Raw genomic sequence first — 24,847 nt, forward strand, 5'->3', positions numbered from 1 at the left:
AAATGAACTATGTGACCTCCACGCCCTCCCGCCTTCTCTTCCCCCAAGCACTCCCTTCAGCTAATTTTATCCCCACAGGCACTGGGAAGACAGATGCTCCATTCATTGCCTAGTGCTGATGAATATGAGAAAAGCATGGTAAGCCGTTCTGAGCTGGGTGTATACTCTCCAGTCCTGTTCCCTGGCTTCCATCCTCGCAAATCATTAATTAATTCAACCACAAGGATCCTCTTTATTTCCTTCTTAGTTTCCTTTTTGCATGCTCTTCCATTTAAACTCCGACAGTGATTTATTGAGCGATCTATTAGGATGTCTAAAGTGTGCTGTATTATCCATCTCAGGGCACACATGTATGCTATTTATTTAAACCTGCCCATGAGATTGCTTTGTCTTACCTTATTGCCTTTAGTGACTGATTAACCTCAGTGCCAAGATCCTGGAAAGAGAGAGAGAGCGCGGTGGGAGAAAATTGATAAGGTCCTGGAAGCAGAAAGGAGAAAAGAAAGAGAGCTGGAACAGTGAAAGAGCCAGGACCAAAGATCATCAGCGACAGTGAGGATTCCAATCCTGACCCAAAGCAGGGTGGTGATACAGAAGAACTGTTGTTATTTGAGGGCTGCAGGGCCAGCGCTTCCACTAGGCGACCCTAGGCAGTCGCCTAGGGCGGCAGGATTTGAGGGGCAGCATTTTGCTGTCCTCGGTGGAAATTCAGCGGCGGGGGGTCCTTCCGCTCTGGGTCTTTGGCAGAAATTTGGCGGCGGGTCCTTCACTCACTCCGGGACCCGCCACCGAAGTGCCCTGAAGACGTGGAGCGGAAGGACCCCCCGCCGCTGCCGAATGCTCAGAGGAGCGCTGCCGCCTAGGGCGGCAAAAACTCTGGCACCGCTCCTGGAGGGCTAGGGGCAATTATGGTCCAAGTGCATCTGGAAAAGTTCAGCATTGCCAGAAACTTCCCACCATGCGTGCAGTTCCATTACCCAAATGTAATGCTCTCTTACTAGTAATATTTAGGGATTTTAGCTGTTCCAATGTAACATCTGTTTCCAAAGACTCTTTTCTCTTCTTGGATGTTGGAGCAATCAGTGAGGGAATTAAGCCAGAGCATTGGAAACCACAGTTTTTATCTCTGTGTTTGAATCTCTAAAGCGTCTTTCATCCAAGGGTACATTAAATCTTTTTCTTTAGCATTTTTAGTGAATTTAGTGTTGGCCAAAGGGGCCAGATTGACAGCCATAGAGACTTAAATTGTCTCTTTAGCCAAAAAACAGGCACAACACAGACAGCAGCTATGCAAGCTTCCCCACATTGCTCCATCAATGTACCTCAAGCCTGATCCTGAAAGACCTCTCCTAACACAGTGAGAGTAATTCAGTCTCCATGTTCATTTAGGCCTCCATTCAGTAAAGCACTTAAGCATGTGCTTATCTGTAAGTACATGAGTATTCCCGTCTCTATTCAGCAAAGCAATTAAATTGGCTTCAGTGAGACCCTTGCACTTCAAGCAACACACTGTTTTAGGTAAAAAAAATATAAAACAGATTTATTAACTACAGAAAGATAGATTTTTAAGTGATTATAAGTAGTAAGCATACAGATAAAAGGTGGTTACCTAACAAGTAAAATCACAATCTGAGTTCTATGAACTAGACTGGATTTAAATCGAGCAATATCTCACCCGGATGGTATAGCTCCTTAATACACAAGCGGGGATTCTCCTTTTCAGCCTGGGACCACCACCCCAGTTCAGTCTTTGTTCTCTAGACCTGTTTCCAGGTGTTGAGTTGTGGGGGGAGTGAGGCCAAATGATGATGTCACTTCCCCTTTTTATAGCTTCTTCCAGCTTGCTGGAAAGATCCTTTGCTATGACATGAGTCAAGCAGCCTCCATTGAGTATGTGCTCTCTGAGAGGTTTCTATTGTATACAGTTCCTGGGGTAGTGTGTGTGTGTGTGTGTGTGTGTGTGTGTGTGTGTGTATTCCCCTGAATGGGCCATCATCACTTTCTGGCTGCCCCACTGTTGTACCTGAAAGACTGGTTGTGAGCGTTTCCAACTTCACAACATATTTCAGTAACACACACAGCAAAACCTCATAACTTCACATACAATGATAGCACATACAACTTAAAAGGATATTAATGTTCAACAGATTAAGACTTTTAAAATGATATCTTACAAGGTATACTTTGTACAAAACATAACATAATTACACCTCTACCCCGATATAACGTGACCCAATATAACAGGAATTCGGATATAACGCGGTAAAGCAGTGCTCCAGGGGGGCGGGGCTGCGCGCTCCGGCGGATCAAAGCAAGTTCAATATAACGCGGTTTCACCTATAACGCAGTAAGATCTTTTGGCTCCCGAGAACAGCGTTATATCGGGGTAGGGGTGTATATGACAGTGGTGAGTATGGGGGGGTGCCAGAGTATTGCTTTGGGGTACAGAGTGTCACACTATCCTTTTTCCTTTCTAAGAGCTTTGAGAATATAACCATTGTAGATGGAGGCAAACTAAACACTATAGTTAAAAGCTAGTACACCTCTACCCTGATATAACACGATCCGATATAACACGAATTCGGATATAACGTGATAAAGCAGCGCTCCGGGGTGGGGTGGGCTGCGCGCTCCGGTGGATCAAAGCAAGTTCAATATAACACGATTTCACCTATAACATGGTAAGATTTTTTGGCTCCCGAGGACAGCATTATATCGGGGTAGAGGTGTAGCTGCTTTTTCTTAAAGGTCACAGGTTATTCAGGCTTCTCCACCCTCTCCTGCATTACACCCATCTAGAGTTGGCCTTTTGGGCCCATGAAATCCAATGGCCACAAGTCCTTTTTAATCTTGTTTTTAGGGAGGATCTCAGACCTGATCTTAGCTGTGGGAGAGGCATTGCTGCCTGGGCTGGTGCTGATGGCACTAGGGCCCACTTACAGAAAGCTGCCTCCAGCTGAGCATGCTCCTCTGCCCAACGACTGGTGTGACCTGTAGCCACAAGGGAGTGAAGCTGAATACAGTAGCGGGTACAGCATAGCCTATGTCTAGGGACTGCTGGATATTTTCAGGGGATGGAGAGGATATTGAAGTGGATAAAACTGGTGGGATGCAGTGGGGCCCCTCTTAGAAGTCCCTCTTATCTAAAGTCACTGAACCTGGCCCAGATAATTCTGTCCTTTTTTATTATTACTTATCACTTTTTCCTGAGGAATGTGTGATCTGGAAACCTGGTGATTTCTAGAAATGTCCCCTCCTCCCAATAGCATGGTGCAGCACGTGCACCACACCACTCCAGAGAATGAGAGTCAGAGAATAACACAGAGGATTAGTAGCAGAGATAGTGCAGCTTTTCTCTTGCAGAATCTGCTGCCTTTTGGATCATTTTTCTTCAGGTTTCCTAGAGCATCCTTCCTCAGCCCTTATGTCAGCTAATGGCTCTATGCAGGGACAGAAAGGGTTAAGGAGAGAACTGCTCAGGCCAGAAGTGTAAATTAGTAAAGTTCGGTCCTGTTGCTCTCCCATCTCCTCTCTTTCCCACCATTTCTTTCTTTATCTCTCTCTCTAACACTCATTCGTCTTTTACAGCTCATTCACTTGTTCCCACGGCATGGTTTATTTTCAGAGTATCATTATTCAATGAACTCCTCTATATATGCTTCTGGAAATCTCTTGTGGAATAGGGTTATGACTGTGCTGGTAATGTTGACAAGAATTGCTCATGAATTACCTAGACAAAAGAGAGTTATATTACAGAAGATCTCTCCAGTTTTATGGTACTTAAATTCCTAAATCAGTATTTTAATTAGTGGCATAGAGCAGACATTCTGAAAGGAAGAATCTGATAGGCCAAAGAAGTGTAGCCACATGGATTAAGCACTCATTAAACAACCACATAGTTATTTGTTTTGTTTGTTGTTTGGTTTTTTTTTTTAAGGAACTCAAAATTTTTATGAAAGAAAGCATTTCCAGAAGAGCAGCTCTTGAATATAGATATCTACAGTTAGGTGGTGGTTGTCACAGTATTGCTAAATCTATTATTCAGAAATCATGACAATAGGCCTCCAGAAAACTGAGACTGATTTAAAAATAATGAAGTTTTTAAAACAATTAAACTGTTCTTTATTTGCCTTCTGCTCTTTCGAGCCATTAGTTTTCATGTTTTCGAGCTATTTGCTGTGACAACAGGCCTAGAAATGTTCTTTTTTTTTTTTTAATTGAATCTGAGATTTTAATATAGTGGCATGACTGAGCTGGGGCTTTAAGAAAAACAACAAATATCGCAAGACTGGCAATAAAATCCCGACAGCTGATAACACTGAATGGCACTTAACCTTTAGCACAGGCACCAAGCGGCATGTGGCTACCTGGTCTCAGTGTTCCCTGTAGGCTGCGTGCATTCACACTGACTCAGGGCCATTAAACAGCATGCATGAGACCTCTCATTGGACACACAGTGTCCCACTCCCCAGCCGCACCTTCTTCACCTTCCTTCCTTCCCTGAAGGACAACCCATACATCAAACACACATCCCATTCCCACTCACTGCACTCATGCACACATCCTGTTCACCCTTCTTCCTGCCCAGGGACTATAGACTGCAGAGTCCCTTAAAACCCTGTAACTCTGTAAATGTCAGTATTAGCATAGTGCAAATCAATATTTACAAAATGCTGGCTTTTTCTCCTACAAAAATTGGAAATTATCAACCAGAACTGTTGGAAATGTCAGTACAAAATAATTAAGAGATCCCATTTACTGAGTTAAAAATTAGGCCCCTCCCTCCTTCCCCCCCCACCCCCCCCCCCAAAAAAAGAGAGACCATACTGCTCTAGCTTGATGACAACTGGGTCATTTCAGAAGCAAGGCTGGGAAGGGCAAAGTGTCCTAGCCAGAGGCGGGTCCTTGCAACATAAGGGGCTTAAAGAGGAGAAAAAAGGGGGAATTAATGGGGATCCTTAGGAAGATGGACAGGCCTCTCAGGGGAAGGGATAGGCAGTAAAGAGAAAAGCAAATAGAAAGGATGAAAATCCTCTTCTACTTCTTCTAAATACTGCCGAAAATTTAATATACCCAGCATCAGCCTCTTAGTGTGTCAAGTGGTTCATATAGAGTATTCATCAGGTGCAAAGAGCAAAACATGTGGAGTGAAAAACCAGCCAAAGAGAAGAGGAATTAGAAAGGTCTGTTGCGGAATTTCTGGATTCTGTTCAAAGATCTGTGTGTGCATACACTTACAGTGTATTTATGTTTGTACGCGGATACAGTATTGCATATACAATTATGGAGGTGTGGTGTCCTGTCAACGCCAGAATTAAGATGGCATTGAAATTTGCAGTTAAAGCAGTATAAAAATGTGTGTGTAGTCATATAAATATCTAATGTACCCTTGTCTTTTATTTTAAATAGGAACCAACGAGAGGAGATTTTAGTTAGATTAAAAGCAGATGATGGCTTAGAAAGTTCAGTAGCGCAAAAACCAAGAACACAGGGAGTGCTGGGAACTGTGTGGACATGCTAAGCCTGCTAGCTTTAAAAAAAAAAAAATCACAATCCTCCTCTCCACTGCCATGCAGGAGATTAAACTAAAGTCAAATGCATCTGATTAGGGAACAGAATGGAATCTCTTTTCTGGGCTTTCTTTCTTTCTTTCTTTTATTGCCATTGTTCGTTCACTGGCTGGTTCTGCAAGATGGTATAAGTGATGTTGACTTGGGGAAAAAAATCACTTTATTCCTCTCTATCTGCCTGTCGAATTTCTGTTGGCAGAGTGGCCTGTGTAGTGCCTGCTTCCCTGTCAGAGACCTGAGAATTTTCTTCTGCCTTTTATCTTTCCCACCCCCACTGCTCCACCCCACCCCTTTATACCTTTGGACTTGCATCACCACCATCAACTTTCTGACCAATGGCTGGTGGGCAGGACTCCTTTTGCAGCCAATCACTGCCACAGTATGAGACATACATTCCCCTCCACTCTTCAGGGGCTGAACATGCTGCTTCCAAAGTGTTCCTTAGCTCCCTTCTAGCTCAAGGAGTGAGAGATTTGGACAAGGATTTTAACACACAAGTTGTACTGCTTTAAACCCCCAAGTGTGGACAGTTATATTGGCATAAATATGCTTATATTACCATAGCTTGTTCTCATACAAAAAGGGGAATAAGCTTTATTGGTATAAGGCACCTTTGTACTGGACTAGCTGCGCCCGCATTAGGGGTTATACAGATGTCACTGTTTTGGTTTTTAAAAAATCATGTTCCTAACCAAAATAGTTGTGCCAGTGCAAAAACTGTGTATGTTTTCCAGGCCTATGCCCAAGTCTCCCACATCATATATCGAGAATTGGTATTGGCAAAAACTAATTAATTTACATTTACAATTCATTTTATGCTTTTAAATTATGAGTAATTTTCTGCTTTATTCTGTGGCAAATATATAAACAACGCCTCAACCCCTCAAAAATTTTTAACCAAAATGTTTCTTTGGCACCTAAAACTTTGTGTCAAGTTTTTGGCAGCCTTCAGAGCAAAGATTGGGATGGAAAGAGTCCCAAGAAGTTGGAGATTTCATAAAAAGTTCTGAAGTTTGAGGAAGGTTTGGGAAGTTTGGCGGGGGGTGGGCGGAGGGAGGAGTTAAAATACTTAAATACTTTTTGTGGAAAATGTCTTTTGTCGTTTAACCTCAAAATGTAAATGTGAGTCTGCTAAGTTCTGGGACCCCCAGAGTTACAAAGGGCATGGCTATGTAGTCAATGGGAGCCAGCCTTCCAGCATGGGTTGAGACACTTGGGACTAGCAAGGCTCTCTCAAGTACTCTAAAAAAAGGTGTGTAGGGTACACTTTGAAGTGGGGGCTCGGGCTCTGAAGCCTAGGGAGGGGACAGGCTTCAGAGTCCGAGCTCCAGCCTGAGCGGTAACTTCAAAGCACTGTCTCTACAGCTGTTTTAGAGCAATAGTTCAAGTCCTGCTATCCTGAGTCTATTGATACCGGTTGGGAGGCTCTCTGGACCTGGACCTGATTCTATGTTAAGTAGTCATTTACAGGAGTGCAAAGTGAGTGTAAAACATCACCAGATTAGAATGGTATCATCTACATCCACTTAGCACATATAAATGACTACACGATGTGCCAAGGAAAGGACCATCAGACCTTCCCCTCTGATGCACAGTTATCTATCAATCTCTATCTGCACTGACTGCTTTTGTCTGCAAGGTGAGCGCAGGTTCATAGAGGCATCAGACCATGAGCTTCCAGCCAAGGAAGTTGTCAGGCCTAAAAAAGCCACAGAGCAAAAAATACAGGGCATGATGGGAAATCAACAGGAAACAATTCTTGCTGAAGGTTCAGCCTTCTTCCAAATGTTAGCTATCGGGGCCTGTCTGATAGCACAAAGCACCTAGGTGAAAGAGGCAATGGCTGTTAACTTAGCAGAGTAAGGCAGAAAACCAATGCCAGAAAAAGGTGATAATAGGTGAGAATGTGTGCTTGGATAGGTCAGTGTTGGGCACTCTAAAAATACCTTATACGGATAGGGCCATTTACACACATCAGGGAGTTTTGATGACAAACAGGATGTTAGGGATCATTAAAAAGGGGATAGAGAATAAGACTGAGAATATATTATTGCCCTTATATAAATCGATGATACGCCCACATCTCGAATACTGCATACAGATGTGGTCTCATCTCAAAAAAGATATACTGGCACTAGAAAAGGCTCAGAAAAGGGCAACTAAAATGATTAGGGGTTTGGAATGGGTCCCATATGAGGAGAGATTAAAGAGGCTAGGACTCTTCAGCTTGGAAAAGAGGAGACTAAGGGGGGATATGATAGAGGTATATCAAATCATGAGTGATGTGGAGAAAGTGGATAAAGAAAAGTTATTTACTTTTTCCCATAATACAAGAACTAGGGGGTCACCTAATGAAATTAATAGGTAGCAGGTTTAAAACAAATACAAGGAAGTTCTTCTTCACGCAGCGCACAGTCAACTTGTGGAACTCCTTACCTGAGGAGGTTGTGAAGGCTAGGACTATAACAACGTTTAAAAGAGAACTGGATAAATTCATGGTGGTTAAGTCCATTAATGGCTATTAGCCAGGATGGGTAAGGAATGGTGTCCCTAGCCTCTGTTTGTCAGAGGATGGAGATGGATGGCAGGAGAGAGATCACTTGATCATTGCCTGTTAGGTCCACTCCCTCTGGGGCACCTGGCATTGGCCACTGTCGGCAGACAGGATACTGGGCTAGATGGACCTTTGGTCTGACCTGGTACGGCCGTTCTTATGTTCTTATCATATGGTCCAATTCTACATTTTCTCACTCAGGCAAAATTTCCATGAAAGTTGATGGCCTGAGTAAAGACTGCATGAGTGAGAGTAGGGTAACCTCCAGAGTGACACATAGTCCATAGGGTATGTTCAGATTGTGCAGGATATAAGCACTTTTTAAAAGTAAGTCTCTGGCCCACTCATGGTTGCCAAGTTAACCCTCCAAATGTAAGCCGTATGTAACTGATGCAGCAATGTCTGACTGAGTCTGCTGATAGCATGAAACAATGATTCTGAGAGGGGTGATCTCTCTTGCTCTAATAGACTCAATAGAGATAGACTAACTTAGGTCTTGTATAGATCAGAACACTGGCGTGGTGATGGGTAGGTAAAACTGTGATATTGGGGAGAACATGACTAATCATCAAACAGCTGACAGTAGTTCATTTGTGCACTTGTGGTCCCATTTGAACTCCTTGGCACAAAGAGTTCCTTTTGGATGGTGGGGAATTTCTGTTATGGAAGGATTCCAATGTAAAAGTTGTTTAAGGGATTTCCCTACAATGTTTGAAGAGTAGATGTGATGTTACCGGCACTAAATGTAGCTGGCCAATTGCATTATCAGTATGGCTAACCCCAAGCATTCAAAGCTCATAAGTCAGACTCAGGCCTAAAAAATTGTGAGATTTTTTTTAAATGTGGGCATGATGGGGTGTATAAACCCCACATTAGAACTGAAGGGGTTAAGGAGCAGCGCTGGACCCAGGTGACTCTGCCCCAACTGGAGCAGGAACTTAAAAGGGAGCCAGACTGCCCCCAGCTGAGCTGACTGGGTACAGGGACAGACCTGTTCTGACAGCTCCTAAGCAAGGCTGCTATAGATGCCATCGCTGCAAGGAAGGGGCTAGCACTGAGCCCAGCTATGCTGAAAGTTTTGCTATTCTTTTTTGTTGTCGTTGCTATCTTATGTTAGACTTTGAGATGTTGGGGGGAGGCCAGTGGCCCAGGGAAGCAGCCTGAAAGCACTCCAGTGTGCTTGATATTATTGCCTCTCTTTCACCCCTTGTGTCTGCTGTCAGGAAGGGATAGTGAAGTGGAGAGCCTCCGGGCAAGGGCAAGCCACCTGCAGGAGAGGGCTGAAGACCTTCTCTTTGTGAGGGCATGGGACCCTATATATTCCTCTGGACTCTCCTTTCCTGGAAGGGGATTAATCAGTGACCCGGCCACCAATTCGCAGTGCTATAGTTGCAGGCGAGGGGCACTGGAGGTGGCGGGGAGGAATGTCGAGGCCCGGCATCCTAACCACTAGGAAAAGTCACCAGTAAGCCCAGGGCCTCATCCCATCATGGTGGGGTTATTCTTATTTGCCTTCTGGTTTCTGAACGTTTAGGGTGCATTCACTTCTTATTTTCAAGCTTTTCTGTGCATCTATGAGAGTTAGAAACACTTTTTAAAATGAAATTTGACATATTGATGATTTAGTTGGGGATTGGTTCTGCTTGGAGCAGGGGGTTGGACTATATCCCCTCCTGAGGTCCCTTCCGACCCTGATATTCTATGATTTTCTGATTATCATACAATCTCTTGATTTCAGTTACTGGGCCTTTAAGAAAAACACTAATTTATTGTATGATTCATGATTAAATCGTGAGATTTGGCAACACTGCATAGCTATGAAATTAGGTAGAAGCCACTTTGAACTAGTTAGAAGACTAGTTAGAGGACAACATTGCCCAATTGCTTTTTTAAAAATCTGTAGTGAAAAGCCACACCTGAAATTAAAAGATGTGGCCCCTTTTTCCCTTGTAATGATTCAAGTGAGAAGATCAGTTTTCTGCATCCAAATGTAGGCCTTGTTACTGCAATGAGATACAGAATAAGATAGACACCTTCATCCCCATGGAGACCAGTTGATTTAATAGGGCTTTATATGGGTATAGGGGTTTACCTGCATGTATCTTGTTGCAGAATCAGGACCTTGCAAGCTATGGTGATAGGCACTTTAGACAGACATACTATGCCTCACTACAGTTTATTCATTAAACTGTAATTTGGGAAGACCTTTAGAAATTTTGAATATCCTGACTGGCTAATATTGACATCCTACTCCCACATATACTGCTCAATACATTCTGCAAGTCTAGTTTGCACTCCTTTCTTCATTATATTTCATATTGGTAATCAGGCCCTCAATCAAATGCATTTCTAGGGGATTATTACATATATGACACTGTTGAAGTCCTTGGGATCCACCTGAGACATGCAGCAAGTGTAGTCACCTGGAACTCACCTTTTACCTCTAATTGCTTAATTATTCTTTGCTAACCTTTTCGTGAGTGTGAGTTACACTTTATAAAGAGAATGCACTGAATTGTTTTAATAATTAAACATTAACTTAGTAACCTACCCAGCTCCACTAAACATTTAATAGTTAAACCTTTAATAGCTAAGCCACTTCAGCTAGATTCCCCTGTTTGTCACCTTCCTGCAGCATAATGAGGTTTTTGGCTATTAAGGGAGGCATAAATCTCATGCATTAGGTTTATTGCTGGCCAGTGCCATGACAGCGGATTCAGACATAATTCCAAATGAATGTTTCCAAGTGGGAACTTGAGTCATATTCAAATGACTTTACCTCTGTTTTTGTTTTTTGGCCTGATGATTCTTAATTCCTTTAGTATTTATTATTGCCATAAATCTAATCCCGAGTAGTCATGCAGCATTAGTGTTGGAGCAATAAACACTTTTCCAGTGTTTCCATTGCAAATCAGCAGTAACTGGATCTGCTGTTGCCTCATGGAAAAGTTTTGAAAGAAACATTCCGTGTGAAGACAGTTTTGCATTTCTGTCAATTTATTCTTTGTGTTTTCTGTCATCATGTAATGCTCTGTTCTTTCACTTCACTGCAGGCTGAGTTCTCAGAGCTGAACCTGGCTGCTTACGTTACTGGTGGCTGCATGGTGGACATGCAGGTCATGAGGAACGGCACCAAGGTAGTAAGGTGAGAAACGCTGACTTTCCTTACATTTCTTTTTTTTTTAGGGAGATGTGGGAGTAAGTGGGATGGGTCAGGTACCTGGTCACAGCCCACTGAGGTCAATGGACAGGCCCCCAGTGACTTTGGTGGGCTTTGGATCAGACCCCAAATGTACATGATTTCCTAGTTTTGTTGTTTTCTATCCTCACTTTTCCCCACCCGTTAATTTAGGCAGAAACGTCCCATTCTCATAATCTTTTGAACCTCAGGCCTGATGGTACTGCCAATAGGCAATGGTCTTCATTTCACCTTTCACTCTCGTATTCTCCTGCTGACTTACTTTGACTGTAAATACTGCCTTGCACGCACAACCAGCCCCATATGCGTTCCACTTTGCCTGGGACAGTCTGCTTGAATATCTGCAGGTCTGGTGGCTGCTGAATACTTCCATGAACTTCATCTACCAACCTGCCTGCTCTTCGGCACCACCTTCCTTAGGGAAGATTTTCCTCTTCAACATTGCCTTCTGCGTCACCTCAGGGGAGGATGCAATACCTCAGTCTGTTGGATATTTCTGTAGTTGTTAGCATTTCAGCATAACCACCTTGCATCAACCACAGTCTACTGCAGGCAAAGGCACATCCAACAGTGCTGCTCTCTATTCATCCTGGCCATCTATCCATTTCATTAGTCAGACAGCATTAGTCCACTTCTTTCTGGTACTGAGGTGCCCAGAATATCAATATACGTATGTCATATATAAAGCAATGATCACCTCTCTATTCCATGATGGGAATTATACTGTATATGCAGCCCCCCAAATCACTTTTTTTTTAAAAGTTCACTTCTTAGTTTATTCTGTCATTACCATTTTTCAAATTTATTTTGTTTTCTTTATCCAGATGTAATAGCTTACGTTTGTTCAGGCTGGAAATGTAATCTTCTTCCCTACCCATTTTTCTAACCACTGTAAGTTCTCTTTGTATTATTTCTCGATACTCAATGAGTTATATTACAGACCCAAATACAGTATCTTAACTAGTATGCTCTCTACATATTCTTCTAGAGCAGAAGTGGGCAAACTACAACCCGTGGGCCACATCCGACCGTCCTGCCCGGCCCCTGAGCTCCCAGCCAGGGAGGCTAGCCCCCGGCCCCTCCCCCGCTGTCCCCCCTCCCCCGCAGCCTCAGCGCACCGCGAAGCCCGCGCTCTGGGCCGCCGCTCCTGTCGGGCAGCACAGGCGGCGTGGATGGCTCTGGCCAGGCGGTGGGGCTGCGAGCTCCTGCTGCTCTGAGCCGCATGGTAAGGGGGCGGGGGGTTGGATAAGGGGCAGGGAGTCCTGGGAGGCAGTCAGGGGACAGGGAGCAGGGGGCGGTCGGATGGGGCAGAGGTTCTGGAGGGGAGCAGTCAGGGGACAGGGAGCAGGGGGCGTTGGATAGGCATGGGTGTCCCAGGGGGGCTGGCAGGGGTGGGGGTGTGGATAGGGGTCGGGAGTGTGGATAGGGGGTGGGGCAGTCAGGGGACAGAGAACAGGGGGGTTGGATGGGGGGATCCTGGGGGGCAGTTGGTGTGGGGGTCCCGGGAAGGGGCGGTCAGGGGACAAGGAGCTGGGGAGAGTTGGATGGGTCGGGGGTTCTGAGGGGGACAGTTAGGGGGCGGGAAGTGGAAGGGGGCAAGGACCAGGCTGTTTGGGGAGGCACAGTCTTCCCTACGCGGCCCTCCATACAGTTTCGCAATGCCGATGTGGCCCTCGGGCCAAAAAGTTTGCCCACCCCTGTTCTAGAGCATTAATACAGATGTTAGAATCAATCAGATCTCACATTGATCACTGGGACATCCCACTAGACCAGGGATTGGCAACCTTTGGCATGCAGCCCGTCCGGGTAAGCCCCCTGGCGGGCCGAGCCGGTTTGTTTACCTGCCGAGTCCGCAGGTTAGGCCGATCGCGGCTCCCACTGGCCGCAGTTCACCACTCTAGGCCAATGGGGGCTGCAGGAAGCGACATGGGCTGAGGGATGTGCTGGCCACCACTTCCCGCCACCCCATTGGCCTGGGACGGCGAACCACAGCCAGTGGGAGCTGCGATTGGCCGAACCTGCGGACGCGGCAGGTAAACAAACCGGCCCGACCCGCCAGGGGGCTGACCCTGGTGGGCCGCGTGCCAAAGGTTGCCAATCCCTGTACTAAATATATCCCACAAACTTGATACACTGCTTTGGAGTTTTGTTTATAGTTCTCCAGCCATTTTTCCGTGATTGTGGCCATGCTTGTATCTATGCAAATTTCCAGTGATCTTTCCATGTAAGATTTCGTGAGTCTGTGTTAAATATTTAAAATTCAGATCTATGACATCCGTTGTGTTCACTTGTCCCACTAATTTTTGCCTCCCAGTGCACAAATTATTTCCATGCTATGTGCATTCAAAAGCTTCCATCTGCACCACTGGTGCATCCATCAGCTGGTGGTCAGTGCCAGTCTACTCCTTTGTTCATTCACATACAAAACTGGAAAGCTATCCAAGAAGATCACCTGTGTTGATCCCATTTTCTTTTCTCTTCCCATGCCCTTAAAGTTATTCAGGAGTCTATCAAAATTTCCCTTCGGTTATTAAACTGTTACTGACAATAAAAACTTTGTGTCTGAAAAAGGGGGTGTTTTCTGTTTGTGATGAATGAGTTGTCTGTATTATAGGGTGTCTGTCTGCATGGGTATTTATATATGAGAAAGAGTATGTGTGCATCTGGCTGTGGCAGTGGTGTGTATGCATCTTTGTGTTTGTCCGTGTGTGCTTGTAGATGTGGATGTTTGTATGGTGGGGTGACTTGGGTGGGTGGGTGGGTATCTGTATGGGTGCCTGGCATATGTGGATCTGGTCATATGTTCTATCCATTTGGACGTATCTCAGCTTTGACATACTACTGCACACATGCAGCATTTGTTCACCACCTGTGCTGGTATGGCCCCCTGCTTAGCTCGCTTGGGAGCACAGCACAAGTGTCTTGTATTACCCTTGGAGCAGGTTAGAAGACACAGAGAATGAAAAAGAAATTCTCACTTTGGGAAGCTAATAAAGGAGCACACTCATAAGTCTTGTGGAAAGACTCTTCCCTCCCTCCAGCCTTGGTCAGAAGGGGAATTCCCACACTATTCAAATTCTTCTGTATGGGGCTGGAGAACAGATTTGTAGGAAATCACTAGGTTTATCACACCCTGTATCACTAGGGACTCTCATTCTTTGTCTTATCCCATAGATGCTCTCCAAACCTCATGCCTACCAAAAGTCAAGCTAAGAGAAGAGGAGAAAACACTGGACAATGTTCCGTCTTATTTTTCTGGATGACACATACATCTGTCATACTGCACTCATTCACTCCACAACTGCCTCTCCTACCTTCCTTCCCATCCTCTTCCCCTCAGTCCAGTCCTGTCCTCCTCACCCCACTCCCTCCCTTTGTCTTTCCATTTAGCTCATACCCTACTCATGACAACCTGCCCCAAAAATTAAAATCAATAATATTGTGGCACTAGCATGACATTTGCCACCATCACACTGTTCACGTTGCATGTGTGTTATGCTCCATTCCCTTACCTTTTTGTCTGTCACAACGGTTTAGATTGTAAACTGTTCAGGGCAGGGATTGGCTCCTACTCTGTGTTTATACAGTGCCTAGCACAATGGGGCCCTGTTCTTGATTGGTCTTTAGGCATTCCCAGAATAACCTCATAATTCATACTGCTCATAAACATGAAAATATACATACATGCCAGTTGTGTGTGGGCACACACACTGTACAGTCATGGACACAGACGCAGGCATGCACACACTTTAGTTTCCTGACACACATGCAACTTGTCTCTCGTGCACGTGCAACTCACCTTCTCCTCCCTTGTGCACATGTTTCTCCTAGCCACAAGAGCACATACGTTCTATACCCATAAATCCACCCATGCCACAGACAGCCTCACCCAGGCACGCTCCTCATGCACATGTACACACAGATCCCTAATGAAGATAATTTGATACTCATTGTGGTTGAGTTATTCTAGTCACAGCAAGAGTAAACCCCTAAAGAAGATGGGAAGGATTGACCGATCTGTAATATTGTGGGAATAAATTAGAGAGGTTCTAAGTTAACGCTCTCTGCAAACACTGAGAATTCCTCAGAAGAAACATGAGTAATTTCTGCTTCTAAAATACCCAAACCACAGTACAGCAAGCTTCTGCTTAAGCAATTGCTTATACTCACTCAAGGAATGGAAGGTCTGATGTGGCCCAGGGAAACTGGAAACTACAGGAGAACCTGAAGAGAGTTACAAGTTCAAGGCCACAGAGTGCAGAAAATGTTGATTAAACAAAAACAAAGCAACAGATTATTTTTTTCTGGGCAAGGGGATTGTTTGGGCCTTGGTTCAGGTGAACTATTTAAGCCTCAGGTAGGGTGACCAGATAGCAAATGTGAACAATCGGGATGCCTGGAAAAATCCTGAATGCCTGTAAATCCCCTTAATGTGACATAGGACAAAATAGTACCTCATTAATATGCACATTTAGGATCCCCCGCCCCCTAAAAAGCAATGACCTCTGCACACTCCTCTTCAAAGGAATGGTAACTGAGTGCTGCAGTAAGGGTTTGAATTACTAATTTAATATAGTAAATGCACTGTCATGTATGTACTAGCAGATTATAAATAACTAAAGCTAACCTACACTCCATATTAACATTTTCTGGTATATTATCTTCACATTTCAAATTGTGTTAGTTGAATTATTCCCTAGTTAGCTAAATTCAGTTATTTGCAATGGGTCTCCCTGTCATTCATATGGAATAGACAGAGTCTATTGCATGCTTAATTCAAACCACTTTTTTTATTGTTTTTGGGGCCTAGGATTTAGGACATTCTATTCGTCCCTATGCCAGTTGATTAAAACTGCCCAAGTAAATAACTGTGGAGCTGTTTTCTGAAAAAGAGGCCCTGTTTAACGGGAAGGTGCAATATTACTTAAAGCTCTAGCCCTTCCCTCAGACAACATTAAATACATAATTTTGTAGGCAGTGTTGTCAATTGGGGAGAGCGGGGAGTGGCTGTAAGTGGACCTTAATGCCGTTTTGGATTCTGCCACTAGCTTGTGACACCTTGGGCAAGTCACTTCAGCTAAAAAATGTTAAACGTGGGCAGCTGGAGTAAGGTACCTACTTGGTGGCCTGATTTTTAGAGACCCGGGGCTCCCACAAATGACAGGCAGTTCAATGAGGACGAGGGGCGTGTCTGCACTACATCTGGGAGTGAGCCTCACAGCCCTTGTCCACACACTCGCCCTAATGCTCTAGACATAGCTGTGCAGACATTGCTTTGATGTTGCAGCTCAGGCTCTTGAGCCCACATCCCTCACCCTCTCCCCAGACTTCAGGGCCTGAATTCCAGCCCAAGCCTCCACGTCCACACAGGTACTTATAGAGCACTAGCACGAGCCTTGATAACACGAGTCTGTGGACCTGGGCTGGGTGGCTTGCTCCCAGATGCAATGGAGACATGCCCAAAGGATTCTCAGTACCTCTAAAAATCTGGTCACTTATCTAGCGACCTGATATGGATTCAGATGCCTAACTGTTGAGTTACCGACATTTGAAAATGTTTGCTTTAATTTCTCTATGCCTCTGTTTCTCCATCTAACGTTCACTCTGAAAGCTCTTCCTTGCACATGTCTCCAAAAATTCAGAAGGAAAGAGAGTAGCCGTATGATGCCTTATGTAGTCTCTAGTGAACACTTTACCATGTTACCAAATTACCATACTTATTGCAACACTCTGGATGCCCCTGTTCAGTAGGACCAGCAACAGAACAAGTGGATGTGATGTGGGTCATTAGCACAATGCCTTCTCAGAGCAGCGTGGGGAGATTCTGCAGTGCACCTGCCTTGCCTGCATAACAATTGCAGTCCTGTGATGATATGCAGCACCAAAACTTTCCCAGTTAAATGTTAAATAAATAATATTGTGCAATTTGATGAGGGGCCCTATAGCTATAGAGGACCTTTCATTCCAAAAGATCACTAACCACCTTGGAAACAGGAATCGCTTCACCAGTGAACTGCAGCCACCTCTGGGTGGAGTGCAATAGCTCAGAGGTGCAATATCCATGCACGGGACCGTGGTTATTAAGGTGATGTCTGAAAGACCCACACACAGCAAACTGCCTGGGACTTAATTTATCAGTCTCAGAAGGATTTCAAATCATTCTGAAGAGTGCACAGAAGTTGGCAGAGGAACTTCACACTGAAGCTATTTTCCCACCCATTCAAGAATACAAGAGTCACCGAAGAAGACATTTTGATTACGAGGCACAGGATAATCCCATAAGAGACCCCAAACAACAATTCAAAGTTGAATTCTTTAACCAGGTGCTAGATTGTGCAATACAGTCAGTTGAAGAACGTTTAATGCAGCTCAAGGAACACAGCAGTATATTTGGGATGTTGTATGATATTCCAAAACTCCTCACTATACCTGAAGAAGACCTACATCAGCAATGCAGGGCACTAGAGACAGTGTTGACACACGATATTGATGCGAGTGATTTAGGTGATGAATTGAAAGCCCTTTCAACTTCATTTCAGCAAGATCAACTCCAAAGGCTGTTCTGGAATAAGATGACCACCCTCTTTTCAAAAGGTTTTGTTGCTCTGCACATACTTCTCACACTTCCTGTAACAGTGGCCAGTGGAGAATGCAGCTTCTCCAAGCTGAAGTTAATAAAAACACATCTGCTCTCCACAATGACACAGGAGAGGCTGGTTGGCCTTGCAACCATCTCAATAGAGCATGAGCTGGACCTTCAGGAAGCAGTTCAAATCTTTGCAACCAAGAAGGCACGGAAAGCACCACTCTGATTATTCAAACAGATAAAAATGCCAGTGTTTACTATGCAGACAAGAAAAGTTACATTTGCTGTTCAGGCGTTTGAAAGTCAAGTGTTACTTAAAATTTTTGAACAAGGCATTTTAAGTTGTTAGTTCTCCTTTATTGGGGTAGGTAGCAGAGCAGTACCATGAGAGGAGTAGAACAGGAAGAAGGCAGAATTGAGACCTTTCAAAGTTTTGGCTCAAGCGAGGGGGCGTGGGGGCGTCATTTGAGCTCCCCGCCTCAGGTACCAAAATGCTGTGGGCTGGCCCTGCACCCAGGCTTAGCGAGCCTGCTGTTGTTGTCTCTGGTAGATGTGGAGGGGAAAGCAGAGGTACACTGAAATCCATGAGTGTTTTCTTTCACAGGGAAAAGCAGCTTCTGTGGGAGTGTTTCAGATTTTTAAAGATATGGATTAAATATGTGCCGGATTGCTCCCCTCTTGTTGCCTCCCTGGTTGGCTCTTTCAGTTAGAGGCGCCTTGTTTGGCACTCTAGTTCTTCTGCCACCAGCTAGTGATATGAACATCCAGGGACAAGGACCATCTCTTTGTGTGTTTGTATGGTGCCCGCCACAATAGTGTCCTGGTCTGTGAGTTGGGCCCCCTGAGACACTACCATAATACAAATAATAAATGACTAACTGTGAGAGGTTTAGGTACTGCAGTGAGGAGAGTCATATGTACCTAAATAGACTGATACAAACAGACCATGCTTGAGAAAAGGAGTGGGTTAGTTCCATTGGATCAAAATGAGACAGAATTGGCCACTGGCAAAGAGAGAGAGACTGAAAGTGAAGAGAAGTGGAACCAGCCATGCTTAAAAAACTGGCTGTTGGGAAGGAAATCCTACAGGGTGAGCACAGGTCTCTTGCAGGGCGAGGGGTTAGTACTACAGATTTTGCCTGCAATTCAGTCATTTTGTCTAACAATGTGCATGCTTCACTCTGCTAGCTGGCTGAAATGTCCCTGTCAATCACAACTGTGGAGAGGCCAATGAATGTTCTGTTTCCTCAGTACAAGCCCATTCGTCTCTTTAATTAATTATGACTGTTCTGTTGATTCCGGCTGATTTAGCATTTGCATGTGTTCTAGTGACAGAGCTGGAGCCTGTTGTATCACAATCCTAAATCCATCGTGCCCTAAAAATGTGTTTCTCCACTACATGTTTTTGCACTGTGATCTATTATATGATCTCATGGAATGGGAAACTGCCACTTCCACATGCAACTTGCCATGCTGGGGGCAGGTCTTTTCCTGATGTTCAGCTCTGCCCACTCCAGGAGGCAAGTATATTCCTGCTCTACACAGGTTGCCAGCTCTTGGATGTGAATGCTTTAATTCCACATGTGGATGACCACCTGTCTCAAGTGGATGTTTTCCTGTCACTTGGGCCCCACCCACCCCAAAAAACGGATATTCTACCACACAGAGGCTGTCTCCTGCAAGAGGTGGTTGGTTTCCTGTCCTATGAAGATATTTTCTTGCTACACATTAGCTGCTCACTGCTAGGCGATCAGTATTTTTTGTCACCCAGGGACTGCTCACTGCTAGGGGGTAGGTTCTTTCTGTCACTGTTCTGCAAAGGATACATGAAAGTAGTTTGAGAGAGCTAGTAGGTATGTGCTGATCCAAGAAGTTCTCTAGTAGAAAACTCAGTGTTCACCTCTGACATCTTCCAGAAATCGTGTTTCATAGAAGAACCCTAGTTGGTGCCTCTTCATCATTTGGCTAAATTCCACACACATTTTAGGAAAATGTCCTGTCTTTTTTAAAGCCAAACTGGGAATCCCTGCAAAGGAAGGAAAGTTTAGGAGGATGATGAAACTGATCTGGAGAATGTAGTCTCCCAAAATCCAGACGGAAAAATAATATATTTAGCGTATCGTTTTTCCATGATCTACAGAATGTACTGTATTATAACAGTACAATTCGTACCATATATTTAACACAAAATGTACAGAAGAATAAATGTATTTCAAATTAAATAAATTTGGCTGATTATTTTAAATAGATGTCATGCTGGTATATTTCAAACAGAATGTAACTTTTAAAATATGTATTTAAAGAAAAACCAACCCGCCCTCTCCCCCCAGCAAACTGCTACCCTCACCTAAGCACTCAGCAACCCAGGGAAGTCAGTGGCTTAGAACAAGATGTAAATCAGGGTAGACTTTAGCAGCCTGTATTTACAAATTTAACAATCTAGCATGTGCAACACACTTTTTATAAACCCTAGTAACTATTCCCACAAGAGAGGTGATTGTCTTATTCTTCCACCATCGTCTCCCTCTCCCCCCCCCTTTTTTTTTTTAGCAGAAGCACAATGGGAAGGGGAGGGTTTTCTTTGGTTGCATCCATTCCAGTTGCTGCTGTTAAACAGCTGCTTGGAGGGACTGTTTCTCTCGTCGGGGTTTAGTTATATCCCGGATGAATAATGTCCCTCTTCACCTCTCCAGCAGCTGGCGTCCAGCCGACGTGTGAGTGGGATACTGACAGCTATGGGGAAAACATTTGGAGTGGAGGCAGCTGCCAGAAAGCAGAAGTCACTGTTACCAGACAAGGGTGGGGAACAATTTAGAGATTAAAACCCCTCCCTGGCCCTTTCACATTTACGCGTAGTCCTTCTGCTAAGAAATCTGCAGCCAAGGTCTGAGTTATCATTCATTAGCTAAATCGTGAAGTGAATGCAAAAGTTGGTTAAAGTATTTGTTTGGTCAGTTTTTTGGTCCTATTCATCTCTTTTCTTCCTGGGTTTTTATTAGTGATGTTTCAGAGGAAAAATGAATGTTGGAAATGATGGGGCAAAGTCTGCTTTGTTCTACAGGTATATCTGTGGAAAGAGTAAATTTTTATCAGTAAATGTCGCTAAATGTTGATTTCACTGTACACACACAAAGCAACAAAAAATATTTCCATCAATAATAATCAAAACCTACAGATAGGTAAAGTAAGAGAAATGCTGCTTCAGAACTCATTAGAGTTCGTTTAAGGATATTTACTTTGTGTATTTGGACATGTGTTGTTGACAATTTGTGCTTGTAATTGTTATAAATAGGGCCCTACCAAATTCACCGTCCATTTTGGTTCATTTCACGGTCATAGGCTTTTAAAAATCATAAATTTCATGATTTCAGATATTTAAAAGCTGAAATTTCACCGTGTTGTAACTCTAGGAGCCCTGACCCAAAATGGAGTTCTAGGGGAGGTTGCAAGGTTATTGTAGGGAGGTCCACAGTATTGCCATCCTTACTTCTGTGCTGTTGCTGGCGGCGGTGCTGCTTTCAGAGCTGGGCCCTCGGCCAGCAGCCGACACCCTCCGGCCGTCCAGGTCTGAAGGCAGCAGCACATGAGTAAGGGTGGCTTGCTATGTATGGTATTACCACCCTTACTTCAGCACTGCTGCTGGTGGGGCGCTGCCTTCAGAGCTGGGCATCAGGACAGCATCCACCACTCTTTGGCCACCCAGCACAGAAGTAAGGATGGCAATACTGGGACTCCCCTACAATAGCCTTCTGTCCTTTGTGCAACTCCCTTTTGAGTCGGGACCCCAAGTTTGAGAAACCCTGGTCTCCCCCATGAAATCCTAAAATCTGTATAGGGTAAAATTACACACACAAAAACAGATTTCACAGGGGAGACCAGATTTCATGGTCTGGGATGTGTTTTTCACAGCTGTGAATTTGGTAGGGCCCTAGTTATAAAGCTTTAACATTTTGAACTCAATGTCTGCCATTAAATAATTGTCTGATACCCTCTCATAATTTCCCACCGCTGTGAAAATTTAAAAGCTTAAAATCCATAATTTTTGTACAACTCTGTGAAAATTTAAATGGCTAAACATAAAAAAATGCTTGAAAATGAACTTCGCTATTATCAATTGAAATGATAAAATAATAAAACATTAATGTGCCAAGCCTACACATGTACAACCCCATTGGCTTCTGCCATTGTTGTAACAGGGACTGTTAAAATCTTCAGTCTTTTTCCTGGTAACTTTTTGATCTCTACCACTTTTCCTAAAGTGTGGTTCTGTTCTGAAATGTGATAGCCATTTTTTGCAATGTGAGGTTCTATGTTTATTGTTCATCACTGAGTTTCATGACAAATTTGTTCAGTTTACAAGTAAAAATATGGGGATGGATTTTGGAGACTGCTCTTGAATGGCTTGAGCAGCATGTAACCCAGCTTTACGAATCCCTGGTCCTTGGGCCAATAGATGTAAGTCCATTCTGAAGAAGCAACTTAGAACAACCTTGAGGCTGCTCTAAATTGTGGTGGCTGCAGTGGCTCCCAGTACTCTTGCCATAATCCCCTTCTCTTGGTCACTGGACCCCTCTCTGCCACCTGTGGATTTCTCTGTGCCAGAAGAATCCCCAACTGTCTGTTTAAAACAGCTACTCCTCTTCTTTACACTGTCAAATAATGTTTTCCAAAGATCAAATTCCAATCACATTACTCACATGATTAGTCCCATTGAGTTCAGTGGGATTCTTTGCATGAGTTAGGGAGGAAAGATTTGCCCCTTTCTGTAGAAAATTAAGAGATGAGGGTTTGGTTGAAATGGAAGATTTTCTATTTTACGATGCTATTTAAATTAATATAATGAGAAATCTGGGAACATGCAGTTATTCTAACATTGTGAAATATATAATAATGGATGTAAAACCAAAAATAGCCAAGCTCTGTAGTTGGTTGTCAGTGATGTCATAACTATATCACTAACACCCAGGTAATGCACAGACAGGATTTGTTCATATTTCCTAAATGCCATTTTATATTAGCTCACACACACCTGAGGTAGTGCATTCTTTGGGGGATTATTGCACTGTTTAGGTAGTTGAAGTCACTCCAGTTTTGGCCTTGTGCCTCAGAACATTGCCTGTAGACTCCATTAATCCCCTGGCAACACATAGCCTTTTGTATCTTATTGCTTAATTATACACTTTCCTTCCCTTTGAGTACTGAAAAGATAAGAGAGGCTTTGTAAGAGAATTTAGGTAAAACAGGTTGGTCACTCAGAAAACTTAAAATACTTTAGTTCAGTCTTTGGTATCCAAGATGCCTTCTTGTGTGAACATGAGAAACAGAGTGCCCTGTGAGACTGAAAGAGAGACCGCCCTCCTCCTATGGAATGGTCAAAGAGCTCCGTAAGCTCATCATCGTGCAAAGGGAAAAACATGTCACAGTAGTGCAACCTTCTGTTCTTTGTGTGACTAGATGGTGAGTGCTGAAATGAATAGAAGAGATGGCCAGCTGCCCTCCTGTGTGATTCACTCACAGTCACAAAAGAAATCTAATGACGCAGAAGTAAAGTGCTAGGTCAAACAGACCTTATTTGTGGAAGTAGACGTAATTTTTGACTGTCTGTGGGTGGCTTGTTGACAGGAGGGAGAAGGGATTTTAAAAGGTGTTTTGGCAGCATAACGTAGTCCTGGATTTTATTTTTCTAATGTTCATGAAGCTCTTTGAAGTTTTCCATTAACAACTGAAGGACCAAGGAAACAAGCCAGAGTTAAGTCTATAATCAGAACTAGGAAATAGGAAATGACACCTTCCAGCAGGATTTGCTGGTGTCATTTGCTGTGTTCCAGTCCACAATGGCTGGAGAACCTAACTACTACAGTGAAATGTTACTGATGATCTTTTCAGATCTGATTCTCTTCTGCTTCTTAGCGCATTCTCCACTGTCAGAGCCACTGCTGCTGCTCCTGGAGTGTTTAACTATGAGAACAACAGGGAAAAAATTCCCTTGAATTGTCCTTCAAATGCTTATTTACTAATTTCTATCACACCTATTGCGAAGACAGCTAAGTGGTGCAATTGCAAATACTGAAACACAAATGTAGGTATAGTTGAGCATGAGCCCAGAAGTTAGGATCTGGATTCAGATTTTTCCTAAAGCCGTGGGTGTTTGAATCCATGTCTCTGAGTTGGGGCCATTGCTAAAATTAGTTTTACCATTTAGAAAACGGAACTAAAACACATTGGAGCAAAACAAAAAGCAGTCACTCAAATACGAACCAAAATAAATGTCTTGCATGGTGGCCTCATAGTCGAGATGCTTCCAGCTTCCAAAGGCAGGAGACTTTCAACTGTGATCCACTTCTGCCACATTTGGGGTGCTTGACTATGGAAACGGACAACAAGAGCCTTCCAATCTGAACGACCATGATGAGCTCTAGGGTGAGAGGCAGCCACTCACTTTGAATAGCATCTGGCACAAGTGGGAAGTTACATCAGACTAGGAGAGAACTGCAAGTTCTTGTGCTTGTGGTGAATTGCACCTCTCAGGAGGTAGCCAGCTATACTCTGCACTGTTTGGAGCTTCTGGAGGTTCTAGGTAACCCTAAGTAGAGAATATTACCACAGTCCAAGCCTAGAGATGACAAAGCCATGCATGCCCATTCCAAGGTCGGCATTAGAGAAGAATAAACCTAAAATGCGTTTTAAAATATAATATTGCAAATCAGTTTAACCCGAAAATGAATTTTTTGTGGGAGTGTTTAAATGGCAAAGGGTCTGATTCTCATTTACATGACAGTCCTGCATGCCATTCTAGTTTACAGCTGCCCCCATTTGAAAGCTCTTTTACACTGCCAAAGTGGTGTGTAGTGTAAATGCAAATTGGACTTGCATCTTTAGATTCTGCTGAGTATGGGAAAGAGCTTTTGGGGAGGCTGGGATGACAAAGGGCTCTCTCT

At 43.9% G+C, this 24,847-nt stretch overlaps 1 protein-coding gene across 1 annotated transcript in view; it reads left to right on the forward strand.

Annotated features, from left to right (window-relative positions):
- Window positions 1-24,847, forward strand: part of SYN3 (synapsin III) — a 260,554-nt gene that overhangs the window by 52,181 nt on the left and 183,526 nt on the right. The window contains exon 4 of the mRNA XM_005300814.5: window positions 11,178-11,269. Coding sequence (XP_005300871.2) covers window positions 11,178-11,269 — 92 coding nt within the window. The remainder of the gene's footprint in view (window positions 1-11,177; window positions 11,270-24,847) is intronic.

The sequence above is a fragment of the Chrysemys picta genome, chromosome 1, assembly GCF_011386835.1.
Source record: "Chrysemys picta bellii isolate R12L10 chromosome 1, ASM1138683v2, whole genome shotgun sequence".
Lineage (NCBI taxonomy): Eukaryota > Metazoa > Chordata > Testudines > Emydidae > Chrysemys > Chrysemys picta.